This window comes from Misgurnus anguillicaudatus, chromosome 13 (assembly GCF_027580225.2).
Source record: "Misgurnus anguillicaudatus chromosome 13, ASM2758022v2, whole genome shotgun sequence".
NCBI lineage: Eukaryota > Metazoa > Chordata > Actinopteri > Cypriniformes > Cobitidae > Misgurnus > Misgurnus anguillicaudatus.
The window spans coordinates 4,481,618-4,495,119 of NC_073349.2; the positions used below are offsets into that span (position 1 = coordinate 4,481,618).

The 13,502-nt window shown below is 42.7% G+C and overlaps 2 protein-coding genes across 5 annotated transcripts in view; both read left to right on the forward strand.

Moving 5' to 3' along the window:
• Window positions 1-13,502, forward strand: part of rbm10 (RNA binding motif protein 10) — a 53,549-nt gene that overhangs the window by 19,521 nt on the left and 20,526 nt on the right. For all 4 annotated transcript variants that reach the window (XM_073874872.1, XM_073874874.1, XM_073874875.1 and 1 more), the window contains exons 12-16: window positions 1,514-1,601; window positions 2,262-2,433; window positions 3,056-3,165; window positions 11,403-11,490; window positions 11,856-11,947. In XM_073874872.1, coding sequence (XP_073730973.1) covers window positions 1,514-1,601; window positions 2,262-2,433; window positions 3,056-3,165; window positions 11,403-11,490; window positions 11,856-11,947 — 550 coding nt within the window. The remainder of the gene's footprint in view (window positions 1-1,513; window positions 1,602-2,261; window positions 2,434-3,055; window positions 3,166-11,402; window positions 11,491-11,855; window positions 11,948-13,502) is intronic.
• On the forward strand, window positions 8,960-10,704 carry LOC141369264 (uncharacterized). Its single transcript, XM_073874877.1, has one exon. It carries the CDS (start codon window positions 9,514-9,516, stop codon window positions 10,636-10,638), a length of 1,125 nt encoding a protein of 374 aa, XP_073730978.1. The 5' UTR covers window positions 8,960-9,513; the 3' UTR covers window positions 10,639-10,704.

Here is a 13,502-nt window from a genome sequence, read left to right on the forward strand (position 1 = left end):
GTCAGAAGTTCGTTCTTCCGAGTCTGAACTTGCAAGTCCGAACTAGGAAGGACACAAGTCCGAACTTGGCGTACTTGGTATTGAGAAACGGCTTATGTGATTGCTGCTGTAGATATGGCGCTTTTCCGTTGCATACGACCCCACGGGTCAGGTTGTGTCAGCTCACTTTACTTCAGCTCGGTTAGCTTTTCCATTGAGTTTAGTATCACTATAGAGTGGGAGGGATTATAGGCCACCACAAATTTATGTTTATCACTACCGTTCTCTCATGACAGTTTCTGTACAAACACCTGTGTCACCAGTCCACGCGCTCCTCTGAGCCTCATTTAAGTAGCAAAAATGCTTACATGTGGACGTGCGCATCTGGTGTTCCTGATGTGGATGGTTTTCACCACTACAAGGGAGTTTGGGAATGGGAACTTACAATAAAGCACAGATGACAACAGGTTTGCTCGAGACGGCGCACGCACAAAGGTAAAGCTAATCTTGCGATTCTCTCAGAGCAATCAGTGATCTACAATGTTTTCACTTCTTCACATTTTAGTATCAGCTCAGATCGCTTGGAACCTCAACCGAGGTGGTACTAAAAAAATGGCGCTTTTCCATTGCATAGTACCCCACAGTTTGGTTTGGTTTAGTTTGGGTCGGGTCAGCTTACGGTACTTTTGGGAGCTTTTCCATTAGGTGCAGTACGTAGGACCCGATACTTTTTTTCGTACAACCTTGGTTGGGGTTCCAAGCGACCCGAGCTGATACCAAACGTGACGCGAAAACACAGTAGATCACTGATTGGTCTGAGAAAAACGTCACTACAGCGTCATCGCTATTATGTTAAAGATTAGCTTTACCTTCATGCTAGCTTGCGCTGTCTCGAGCAAACATGTTGTCATCTGTGCTCTGCTATAAGTTTCCAAACTCCTTTTTAGCGATGAAAAACATCCACATGTTGAGAATCAGGGACACCATAACAGTTTTTTCCAGACGACGTGCAGTTTGTGGCGGCACATTCGTGACGTGCACGTCAGCATTATATGTGTATATGCAACTTAAATGAGGCTCAGCGGAGCGCGTCGACTGACGCCTCGGGTGTTTGAACAGAAACTATCATGTGAGACAGAGGTGGTGATAAACGCAATGTGCAAACATTTTAATTTTGTGGCGGACTGAGAAATAAATAAATGAATGGGAATGTACAAGGACGCTCTCCTCTCACTTGTATGATGTCACAGCAGTATGCAGCACAAATATAATGACACGCCTATAATCCCTCCCACTGCGAAGTGATACCAAACTCGATGGAAAAGCTAACCGCGCCAAAGTGAGGTGAGCTGACCCGACCCAAACTAAACTAAACCGTGGGGTACTATGCAATGGAAAAGCGCCAAAAGTATGGGGTACTATATACTGCACCCAGTGGAAAAGCCCTCAAAAGTAAGCTGACCCAACCCATGGGGTACTATGCAATGGAAAAGTGGCATTAATGTGTCTCTCTCTCCCTCTTTCTCTCGATCAGTGATGTTTGTCTGACAGATGGGAATCGCGTGAGTGTGGCGACAGTAGCCAGCACAGCTATAGCTGCAGCACAGTGGGCCGTCACTCAGGTACCACCTTTAAAGATCATCATAAAACTAGAATAAATCTGCCTTTATATTCTGCCTTCATATACATACACTTGTGTCTGCTGTTGCTGTGGGTTTTTTTGCGATTTGAAACAGGCAGTGTTTATGGTAGTGAGCTATATTATTTGATGGCAGAATTGAAAAAAACAGCAAGGTGTTTTTGTGGCAATTTGTCACAGTAATTTTACCGTAATGTCCCTCTTGTAGTACATGTGAATGGACATCTGGTTATGTTTTCAAGGGCACCTATTATGCCTTTTTTTACAAGATGTCTCAAAATACCCCATAAATCATTTATTATAGCATGTCCAAAATGCCTTTATTTGGGTGGAGGCAAAAAATGTTTTTGTGTCTGTACGTTTAAATGCAAATGAGCTACAGCTCCTAACTAACTCACTAAAAGAGACACTGAGCACTTTCAGTTAAAATAGATCTGATTCTTGTGAATACAGTCTGAGACAATAGTAGAGACATAAAAAGATATGGCGGACGGCGTACAACAAAACATTGGTAATGCAGGACTGTCAGTCAGTGACCATGGGTGGAGCTTTGTCAGTGTGATGTCACATTAACAAGAGAATTAAAATCGCATGTTTCGCTCCTTTAATGAAGAGTAACATTTCTCGTTTTGTCTCTGTACAGACCGCTCATCTCTCAGGTTTATCTGAGAGCCGTGATTTGAGTTCGCACCAGCAGGGGGCAGCAGCAGTGTCTTTATTCGATCAGGAGGCTTTAAAGGGTGTCATTGTAGAAACACAAGCCTTTAAACCTGCTCCTACAAACAGTCACACATCATTATTAACTCCTGAGAGAGGTGAGCACATATACACGATAACAACGTGGATTATTTGAGTCCTAAACGTGTCATCAGTCATTTCATTTCATGTATTTCTGATGTAAAAGCATGTGATGCATTTATTTGTGTTTTGGAGGTGGAGGGACTCTAAGGTCTTCTAACATCTCAATAAAGTTGCCTACATAACTTTATATACTTGTAAACATAGCCTTGTGTACTACACTCATTGTTAGCTGCTCAGACACAATATTAAATACTCCCACATCTACAATATGCTTTGAATAAAATCCTCTAGTAGGTATTATTGTTCGGTGTAATATCTTTGATAGAAACCAAAATACAACATTTTAAACTAACAAAAAATAAAATAAATGATCAATTAAGTGATGGACATACACACATAACATGGTCATATGTATAGTATTTGTCCTTAACATGAGTGATCCTAGGATCAGATCCTGCCTGCATGTAATCATTTTAATGAAGCTAAATTGGATGTTTATCAATATTGAAATATGTATCATTGGAGCCGCCAGAAATTGATATTGATTAACAATCATTTCATCAATCATAGAATCATTTTGTATCATTTTAATGCTTTTGGTTATATTGGATTGAGTGTTGTGTGTTTTCTCACTAGTTGTGTCGATCTCCAGAGAAGGTGAATTTGCACGAGTCTCCTCAATACTGTCAGTCCCATCATCTCAGTCCCAGATCATCACCATGGCAACATCCTCACAGCACAGTCAGGTAATCAGCTGGTTGTCTAGGTACACAACCAGATAGCGGTCGACTTGGGTGCGGATCCACTACAGAGTCTTATTGCTCCGGGGCACCAAGCCGTCGGTTGGCGGTCGGGCAGGTTTTAATCACTTTTTTTTGTATCTTCTGCGTCGTCGACTAAAGTAGGTGGCTTCACGTCGAATCGGCAGTGGTGCTCATCTGGGAGTTGAATCATTCGGATCGGGGATGGGCGGCTTCGGTCCTGGAGTGCCGGTGTCCTGCGGAGTTTGGCTCCAACTTGCCTCAGCACACCTGCCTAAAAGTTTCTAGTATGCCTAATAAGACCTTAATTGGCTGCTTCAGGTGTGTTTAATTATGGTTGGAGCTAAACTCTGCAGGACACCGGCCCTCCGGGACCGAGGTTGCCCATCCCTGATTCAGATGTGCACAAGTGCACAGGTAAAAAAATATTAATTGGCCCCAAAATCAAGAGGAGACGCACATAACGCTCATCTTATTTTTGTCTCTCTCATACTAATAATTGAATATTTTATAATGATATGTCTTATAAGACGTTACAGATATATCACAAATCCATCTGTGACTTGTGTGTAACGCCCAGTTCAGACAGCCAGCGACCATCAGTAGCAGAGTGAAGCGATCTCATTCATTTCAATGGAAACCTGGCGACTTTCGGCGACACGAGCGAAAGTGACCGTTGGCGACTGTATGGGCGTGTCCAGCGACGCGAGAAAGTTAAGAAAAGTTTAACTTTATGCAAATGTTGAGTGAATTTAAGGAGTGACTACCAATATGAACGAAGCAGTGGAGTTCATGTCATCCTTCTCTCGAGACAGGCAACACACAGCGATAACGTCACTGTCTGTCTGAACGAGGGGTAACTGTTAAAGGAATAGTCTCCTCATTTTCAATATTAAAATATGTTATTACCTTAACTAAGAATTGTTGATACATCCCTCTAGGGCTGTCAAATTTTAATTCGAATTTCGAATATTCGTCGAATGTAAAAAAAATATGCATATTCGAACGTAAAACTTTGCATTCGAATTTTACCTGTGTCAGGAAGCTCACGCAACGTTATGATGACGTAACTGACGCGGATTGTTATACAGAGCGTTAGCGGCTCAGCCAACTATGCGGAGCAAGCCAGCGTTATTCATTTGAAAAATAGCAAGAAAAGACAGTGGGGATTACGAGTCGGACAGAATACGTATTAAAAGGGCTGTGTGATGCTTCTTTGGTTTTTGGAGCATCAACTGGAATTCAACCGCAAAGTGAAACTAGCTGAGATGACAGAATTAGTGTCGTCTGGTTCTAAATGCAGTTTTAAAGTTTAAAATAACTGATCAACACGAAAGTGCCATAATACAGCTGCTTGTTTAGCAACATTAAAACCATATGTGCATCTACAGAGTCCACAACGCATATGAGAGAGTTGCAATGTAGCGCCGCGGTGGCTTTATTTTTATGACTGACTGGAAACTTGACTTTCACCTGGACATTTGATATGCAAGTTTTTCATCAACATTATCTGCGTGAAATATAAACATGATGATCATCTGCCAACTCGACTGTTTCAGTACGTTTCTATTAATTACGGAGAGTCTGCTTTATTAACGGCTTCGCTCTGCACGTAAGTTAAACATTTCTGTTCTGTACTTTATTACTCGCTTATATTTCTACATATTTTCAACCAAGGAACACACAAAATATAATATAAGTTGTTGTGAATCGCGTTTAAGCTTGACAAAATTTAAATGACTAATGATCTTTCCCACTTATTTTGGCTTAAATACAGATTCATTCGTTTTCATACTTTATTAGAAACACGTACATTTATCTACTTATATATAATATAAAATGCCCTATATTAATATGCATTGTCTATGTATGGCATTCGTTTTGTACATTTACAGGTGCACAAATATACTGGTTAATTTTGATTTCATTAAGACACTGTTGTGTTCTGTATTAACTGAGGCTCTGTAATTTTCTTTTTAAATTTAATTAATGTACGGTACATAAAATAATTTGTAAATGTATACATGGATAGTTTCTTGACTATGTTTGTGTTAATAGCCTACACACGCTGGCTGTTGAGGCATTTTGCACTTCCAGATATCTATGTGCACTTTTGTTCCTTTGCATATGAATTTAAGAAATTATCTTTAATTTATTAGTGTTTATAACATTCGTTTTAACCAAAAATATGCTGTGCATGATTTGTTTATATTATTGGGGCTTTGTGCTGCGCCCTCTTGTGGGCGTTTAGGAGTATTTTCTCCAAGATAAAGTAGCTCTTTATAATTCGAATATAATTCGAATTTTATTATTTTTCAAGGACGAATTTCGAACGTACTTGTTCAACCATTTTGACAGCCCTACATCCCTCTATCATCTGTGTGCGTGCACGTAAGCGCTGGAGCACGCTGCGACGCTTCGATAGCATTTAGCTTAGCCCCATTCATTCAATGGTACCATTTAGAGATAAAGTTAGAAGTGACCAAACACATCAACGTTTTTCCTATTTAAGACGAGTAGTTATACGAGCAAGTTTGGTGGTACAAAATAAAACGTAGCGCTTTTCTAAGCGGATTTAAAAGAGGAACTATATTGTATGGCGTAATAGCACTTTTGGGAGTACTTCGACTCGGCGCAGTAACACCCTCCCTCTCCCTTTATGAGAGTGAGAAGGGGAGCGGACTTTTCAGGCGAGTCGAAGTACTCCCAAAAGTGCTATTACGCCATAAAATATAGTTCCTCTTTTAAATCCGCTTAGAAAAGCACTACGTTTTATTTTGTACCACCAAACTTGCTCGTATAACTACTCGTCTTAAATAGGAAAAACGTTGATGTGTTTGGTCACTTCTAGCTTTGTCTCTAAATGGTACCATTGAATGAATGGGGCTAAGCTAAATGCTATCGTAGCGTCGCAGCGCGCTCCAGCGCACGCGCACAGATGATAGAGGGATGTGTCGGCAGTTCTTGGTTGGGGTGATAACATATTTTGATGTTGAAAATGAGTAGACTATTCCTTTAAGCGAGTGCTTCTTTGTTAATGTTTTGTATCACTGCAGTCACAGCTCTTCCAGTTTTGAGTAATGAACACCAACTACTGACACCTGCTGGTACAGAACGTTATCTTATATCACCATAGACTGTAAAAAATCTGGACGTATTGTCTGTGACGTCACGTGAAAAGCTTTTTTGAAGCCAATAGTAGGTGGTACCTGTTGATGCCTTCTTGGCATCGCATCACTCGTGGATAACCGAAAATGGGTAAAGAGGTGGGACGTGGGTGAAGCTGAGGTGGCTGGTTGCTAAAACCACACCCTCTTGCTCGATGGTAGTGACAGCAGTGGCAGTTCACCTGTCACTCAAGTGGCTACGCCTTTAACTCTTTTCCCGCCAGCGTTTTTTTTTTTTTTAAGTTTACAGTCAGCGCCAGAATTTTTAATGATTTTCACAAAAGTTTAATGCCTTCCAGAAAATTTTCTTCTTTAAACATACAATCAGGGCCGGCGCTAGCTATAGGCAGAGTAGGCAAATGCCTAGGGCCTCAAGCTTGGAGGGGGGCCTCCATAACTGCTAAATAAATGTGCGCTAATCCAACATCCACTACTGACAGCAATAGATAAAGTTTTAAGGTGAGTTCGACTTAATGCGGTGCCGCCGCAAGAAGCGCAGGTGGATGACATTAAAGTAACGCGAGATCGATTGATAAGCAGACTCCTCTGTATGGTTTCTCCTTTGGCTCTCACGGTGCTTTGATGTCATCCACCTGTCGTTCTTGCAGCACCGCATGAAGTTGAAGAAGCCCAGATGAACAGCATTCAAATCTCTGCAGCTGACTGACTTTAAGTGACGCTGAAAGCGGCTATCACGTCGTTTGTTTCCTGCTTAGCAAAAGCGGAATGCAAAGACAGTGCAACACATGATGCAGGTATTGTGAAATAATGCATTTGCTTTGTTCTGTGTATCAATGCAATTTCAGGACAGATCGAACTTGAGCGTTACTGACTCTGTTCAGACACTTTGAATGCGTGTGAGCATCACATGGGGAGCTGACTATCAAAATGGTCAAGTTAAAAAAAGTTTGTATTTAAAGTCAAACAGCAACACAACTGCCTTTACCTAAAGTAAACTGTCTGTATCTTGTAAGACCTCTATACTTTTTTTAGTTTTCAAATCATGAAACATAATGCATATTTATTGAAAAACATTTTTTTTAATTATTCTGCTTAATAGTTTTTCTGTTTGTGATTTGTATGGATATTTAAGGTAGCCTCTAAAAAGGTATTGCAGTACATATGAATATATCCATAGTCTAGATAACTTTATACTGTATATTGGTTCAGTAAGTGAGGAATTTCTCTTAATACCCAGTTAAAATTAAAAAACAATAAAACAATTCTAAGAGGTGTTCATCTGTTATCTAGTAAATTTCCACATCCACAACAACAACAAATTTGACCTGCCTTAACACATGTGGTTTTGCATAATTTCTAATCAAATTTTAACATAAATTTAATCAATTTGTTAACTTGATAATAAGAAAAGTAATGGGGAAAACATGTTTAATAACTGAAGTGCTTAAATTGATTTCTAACAGGGTAGAAAAAACACCTTCTCACATTATTGATAATTAGAGGGGTGTGAGGGGCCTCCAACATAAATTTTGCTTAGGTCCTCCAAATATCTAGAACCGGCACTGCATACAATATATCAAATAAAAGAACAGACCCTTTGCTTTCAAACAAACAAAAAAAAGTTTCATCCTACCATAATTTGTTTTCTTTTTAACACCTATAAAATATGGGTAGGTTTCTTCAAAAACACCAAATTTTGAGCAAAAAGCTGATAACAACTGCATTTTTGTGAAAGACTTTTAATAGAGATCAGATTCAGAGCGATCCTCAAAACATACACGGACATACAGATGTTTGCCCTAGGGGGATACCTCCGGATTTTATAAGTTGCGTAAGAGCGCTACTTGGTGGATAATAGCGGTATTGCGGAAAGCCAGAAATACTCGTCATTGGCAGGGAAGCGTTTTCTCTTAATTGAGGAGTTAACTCGTCAATAGCGGGGAAAGAGTTAATTATCCAGAACTTTAAGGCTTAATGTAATTTAAACAGATGACTTACACAAAAATTCACATTTGTCATGAAGGGAAACATTAGCTATATAGACCAAAAATTGTACAAGGATGTAAACACATGATTTTCTGCTGTAAAGTTGGGCATTTTGGAAACGGACTCCTTTTTGGAGCCAACATCTAGCGACCAGTCGATGAATTGCAGTTTAACTCACTTCCATATTGGCTTCAACAGAGAGATCTGAAGGTTGCCCCTCACCTGTCACGCAGGTGCAGAATAGACGTGATACTTGCCCACCATCTGTTTGGTGTGTCACGGCGCATTCACACGGGATGTAAGCGTTAACACTTCCCGATCACTTGTAATGGGTGACGTCATGCGTTGCTGAACTGAATTGTGGATCCGTTGGCGCAACGTCAGTACCGTTGCTTGCAGCAGAAGTTGAACTTCAACTTTTTTTCAAATTAGATCACCTTATGCAAATAACGCAAATATGCCAATTACGTTTATGTAAGACCGGAGCATGTGTACTGGCCACTGTGATTGGCTGTTGGCCACGCTTCAGACAAGCCTGCCGTAAAGCGTTGATGCTTACGCCCCGTGTGAATGCACCGTCAGGGCGTCTTTGGTCCCAGACGCAACCAAAACACGAGCAATGTAAGCCAACCTCACAGTCTGCGCTACTTTGTTGGTTTGGTGTGCTCCTACTGTCATGATTCTGCCCTCTTGTCCTTGTTTTAGTATTAGTCATGAGGCAGAATCATGACAGGCCCATGTTTTGTGTGAAAGCACTGGCCTTGATTATTTAAGCCATGTGCTTTCTGTCTTGTCTCTTGACCCCGCCCCCTTGTTTCCTCATTAATTATCCCATTATTGTTTTATTCATGTCACCTGTTCCCCTCTTGATTTGCTCCCCTATTTAATGCCCTTGTGTTTGCTGTCTTGTGCGGATTCGTTTTGTTCTAGCATGTATGTTCCTGTGTGTTTCAGAAGTCAAGAGTTTTGTCAAAGTTTATGATTCTATTCTACTGTTTATATCCCAGTCTTGTTCCAGTCCTTGTTAGTATAGTCTTGTTCAACATTGTCTCAGTCATTGCCTTGTTTTACCCCATTGTGGGTCTTTTGTTTTGTGTGTCTAGTTTATAATAAAAACCTTTTTGAGTTCATCTTCGCCTGCGCTTGGGTTCTCTCCCTCTCTCCTTTTGGAGAATTCCTCTCAGAACGAATCCGCCACCTAAGAACCCAGCAGGCCAGCATGGACTCCTCCCTCTCCGCACAACGGGCACACCAGGCTCATGTATTGTTTGGTCTCCGTCAGGGGGAGGCCGAAGTCAAGGACTTTGCCTTCGATTTTTTGAAGGCAGCTAGGGGCTCTGGCTTCAAGGAGGCGGAGCTGAAGGTTATCTTTAATAGCTGCCTTAACGAGCCTCTCAAGATCAGTGAGCAGAGGATGCTGAGACCCCTGGGCTTCCCGGACATGATCAACTATCTGATGAACCGACCTCAGCCCAGGGTCTCAGTCAAGGCAGCAGCTCCTATTTCCTCTATTCCAGAGGGTCGCGTCATGGGAGTGGTGACGCGAGAGGATCCAGCACTCACCACTTCGGCTCCCGAGAGCTCGTCCCAGCCTGTCAGCCTCCGCGGTAAACGCGAGCGGAGGGTCTCGTGGGAGTCAGTGTCTGAGGGGTCCTCCACAGAGCCAGTCACACCCGCCATGACAGAATCCACCTCACCTGTCACACTATCTGCGCCACGGCCGCGGAGGAAGAAGAGGAAGAAGGGGATCGCCTGTCCTCCACATCAGCCTCTGCCAGGGCTCACGCCACAGCTCAAGCCTGCCACAGACTCTGCTCCCCAGCCAGCTGCAGCGCCCCCTGTCTCGCCGGCTCCCCAGCCAGCTGCAGCGCCCCCTGTCTCGCCGGCTCCCCAGCCAGCTGCAGAGCCCCCTGTCTCGCCGGCTCCCCAGCCAGCTGCAGCGCCCCCTGTCTCGCCGGCTCCCCAGCCAGCTGCAGCGCCCCCTGTCTCGCCGGCTCCCCAGCCAGCTGCAGCGCCCCCTGTCTCGCCGGCTCCCCAGCCAGCTGCAGCGCCCCCTGTCTCGCCGGCTCCCCCGCCAGCTGCAGCGCCCCCTGTCTCGCCGGCTCCCCAGCCAGCTGCAGCGCCCCCTGTCTCGCCGGCTCCCCAGCCAGCTGCAGCGCCCCCTGTCTCGCCGGCTCCCCAGCCAGCTGCAGCGCCCCCTGTCTCGCCGGCTCCACAGTCAGTTGCGGCGCCCCCTGTCTCACCGGCTCCGTCTGTCGCTGCCTCCTATGTACCCTTGTCATCCTGTTCGTCTGCCCGGTCCCCTGCCACTGTCTCCATGTTCTCCCTAGACTCTTCTTCCTAACCCAGTCAGTCCCGGTTTACCCACTCCTGTGTCTGCCCCTTTCCTGCCCAGAGACCCTGCCTTGTTCCCCATTGTGCCTCCTGTCCTCCCTGCCTTAATCTTGCCTCAGTCTGCCCCTGGACACACCTCTCCTACTAAAACCCCCAAGCCTGCCCGGACTCCGCGTCCCAAGCCCTCAACGGGACCCAAGACCCCTTGCTCATCTAGTTCTACCCTGCCTGGACTGCCCCCCCAGAACTTTCTTGTGCCGCCCCCTTGTTTCCTCATTAATTATCCCATTATTGTTTTATTCATGTCACCTGTTCCCCTCTTGATTTGCTCCCCTATTTAATGCCCTTGTGTTTGCTGTCTTGTGCGGATTCGTTTTGTTCTAGCATGTATGTTCCTGTGTGTTTCAGAAGTCAAGAGTTTTGTCAAAGTTTATGATTCTATTCTACTGTTTATATCCCAGTCTTGTTCCAGTCCTTGTTAGTATAGTCTTGTTCAACATTGTCTCAGTCATTGCCTTGTTTTACCCCATCGTGGGTCTTTTGTTTTGTGTGTCTAGTTTATAATAAAAACCTTTTTGAGTTCATCTTCGCCTGCGCTTGGGTTCTCTCCCTCTCTCCTTTTGGAGAATTCCTCTCACCTACCCTTTAAAGTTTATTTTGTTCTTTCACAATCTGATTGATTTTCTGAATGTTACAGGGCCAGTGTTTTTTAAACTAATAATGACAGACCTATTCCTGGTGTGCGTGCGTGCGTGTGCGTGTGTGTGTTCAAAGGGCCCTGTGGAGATCATAGGGAAACCTCAGCCTGCAACCCTGAATCAGCCGGCCACGCCTGGAACCGCTCTGGAGTGTCAACAATACCGTAAGTCTGACAACTAGTCCAGCTCAAAAACAGTGTTTGGTTTTCCTGTTTTTTTTCACATTCTGACTCATTTATGTTTTAGTGTTAACAATGTGCACTATTAATTTACAGTAACTGCTATAAAATTTGCGTCAAACCACAAATGCAGACTAGTGTTCTGTGCTGATGAAAATTACATTTTAAGCATATTTGTAAAATAGTAACAGACTCCAGTTTTGTTGCTGTGTGAATATAATGTTATAATGTGAATCACCTGCATATGTTGTTGTTTATATCATATTTGTTGTTGGCATAAAGATGGCATAGGCTATAAAGATGTTTGTATATGTGAATGATGAGCTAAATGTAGTGATGTCTTTCTCCAGCGGATCCCGATGTGTCCACGTATCAGTATGATGAAAACTCTGGATATTATTATGACCCTTTCACCGGTCTCTACTATGACCCAAACTCACAGGTAACAGGCATCACACCATAAGACGGGTACTAGTTAAAGGAATATTCCACTTTCATTTAAAAAATCCTGATAATTTATTCACCCTAATTTATGTCTTCCAAGATGTTTATATCTTTCTTTGTTCAGTTGAGAAGAAATTAAAGCTGCCATAACACACGCTCTTTCTGAGTATCTGATGTTAATCTGGGAGTACCTGTAGAGTAGTATTACATCCTTCATATCTCCAAAGAGTCTTTAGTTTGATCAGATTTATAAGACAGATTAGCTTTACCGAGTCTTTCGGATAACGTATGAAAACATTTGGAAGGAGGAGCGAGTCACAAGTCATGCAACACTTTATACAACACTTACTGGATAACTTCTGATTCACTACATGTTCGTGTCATTTATATAATATGCACTTACGGGCCTATTTCCAACAAAAAAGTTTGTCTTACCGCATGCATCTCATGACCCAGTTGAGACTTTTCAATGAAATCCAGCATTAAACAAACACACACGCAAATCTCCGGATAAACAAATATCCACTGTTTCCATAAGGGGCTAATCACACCAAAAGTGCTTTAAACGCTTGGAAACGCAAGGCGCGACGCACTGCCTTTTTTTAAAAAATTTTGCTTTTTATATTGCTAAGCAACCACAGAGTCAGCTGTCTTGTCAATCAAATATTGAAGCGTGAACGCTCTTTTGCTGTTAACTGTCATATTAGCAGAAACTTTAAAAAGAGGGCGCTTGCTCTGACCTTCTTTGAGGGTGAGAGGTGCACAAACACGCAGGAGAGAGTGAGCGAGTGGAGTCCGGATCTTCAAAGCAACTGTAAACTTCCCTCATCACAACATAAGACCCGCCTCTCTCCTCATTCGATTGGACGATGGAAAGACGCGAATGACGTCGGGCGCTTCTCCGCTCTGAGCACTCCTTCAAAAGCGTGTGCTGCATGGAGCATTCGGACAGGACTAAAATCAGTGAGAAGCTCTGATAAAACTGCTTTACCCCACCTCCCTATGTAAAACTAATCTTGTCTGAATACTTTAGCGTCCTCGGCTCTCCCGCTGATTGACCTGTGGGTGTGGTTTTTCAGGGGAAGTGCCTATAAAAAGAAGTGAAGCGTATGGCGTACTCCTGAAATGTCAGCTGAACCTCTAATCGAAAAAACTTTCCAAAACTTGTACAAAATGTACCGAAATACTCGTCCTACTGCGAGGATGGTTTTTTCTAGATAAGACCCTTATGTCTCGGTTGTGATTGTTTAGAGCCCTTTGAAGCTGCATTGAAACCGTAAACTGTTGAGGTCCACTAAAGTTCACTATTTCATAGGGGTGTGACGAGACACTTAATCCACGAGACGAGACACGAGATTGGGTTCACGAGATGAGACAATATTTTTATATATTTTTAAGAAATCCTCAATGATAAAATAAATGAATAAGAAACTGAAATCACGTTAATTTGTTAACTGATAATGAAGTATTTAGTTATTTTTGGGTAATAAAAATAGACTCAAGTGAGCAATAGCCTTGAAAATTACATAATAACGAAGATGCAATAATAATTT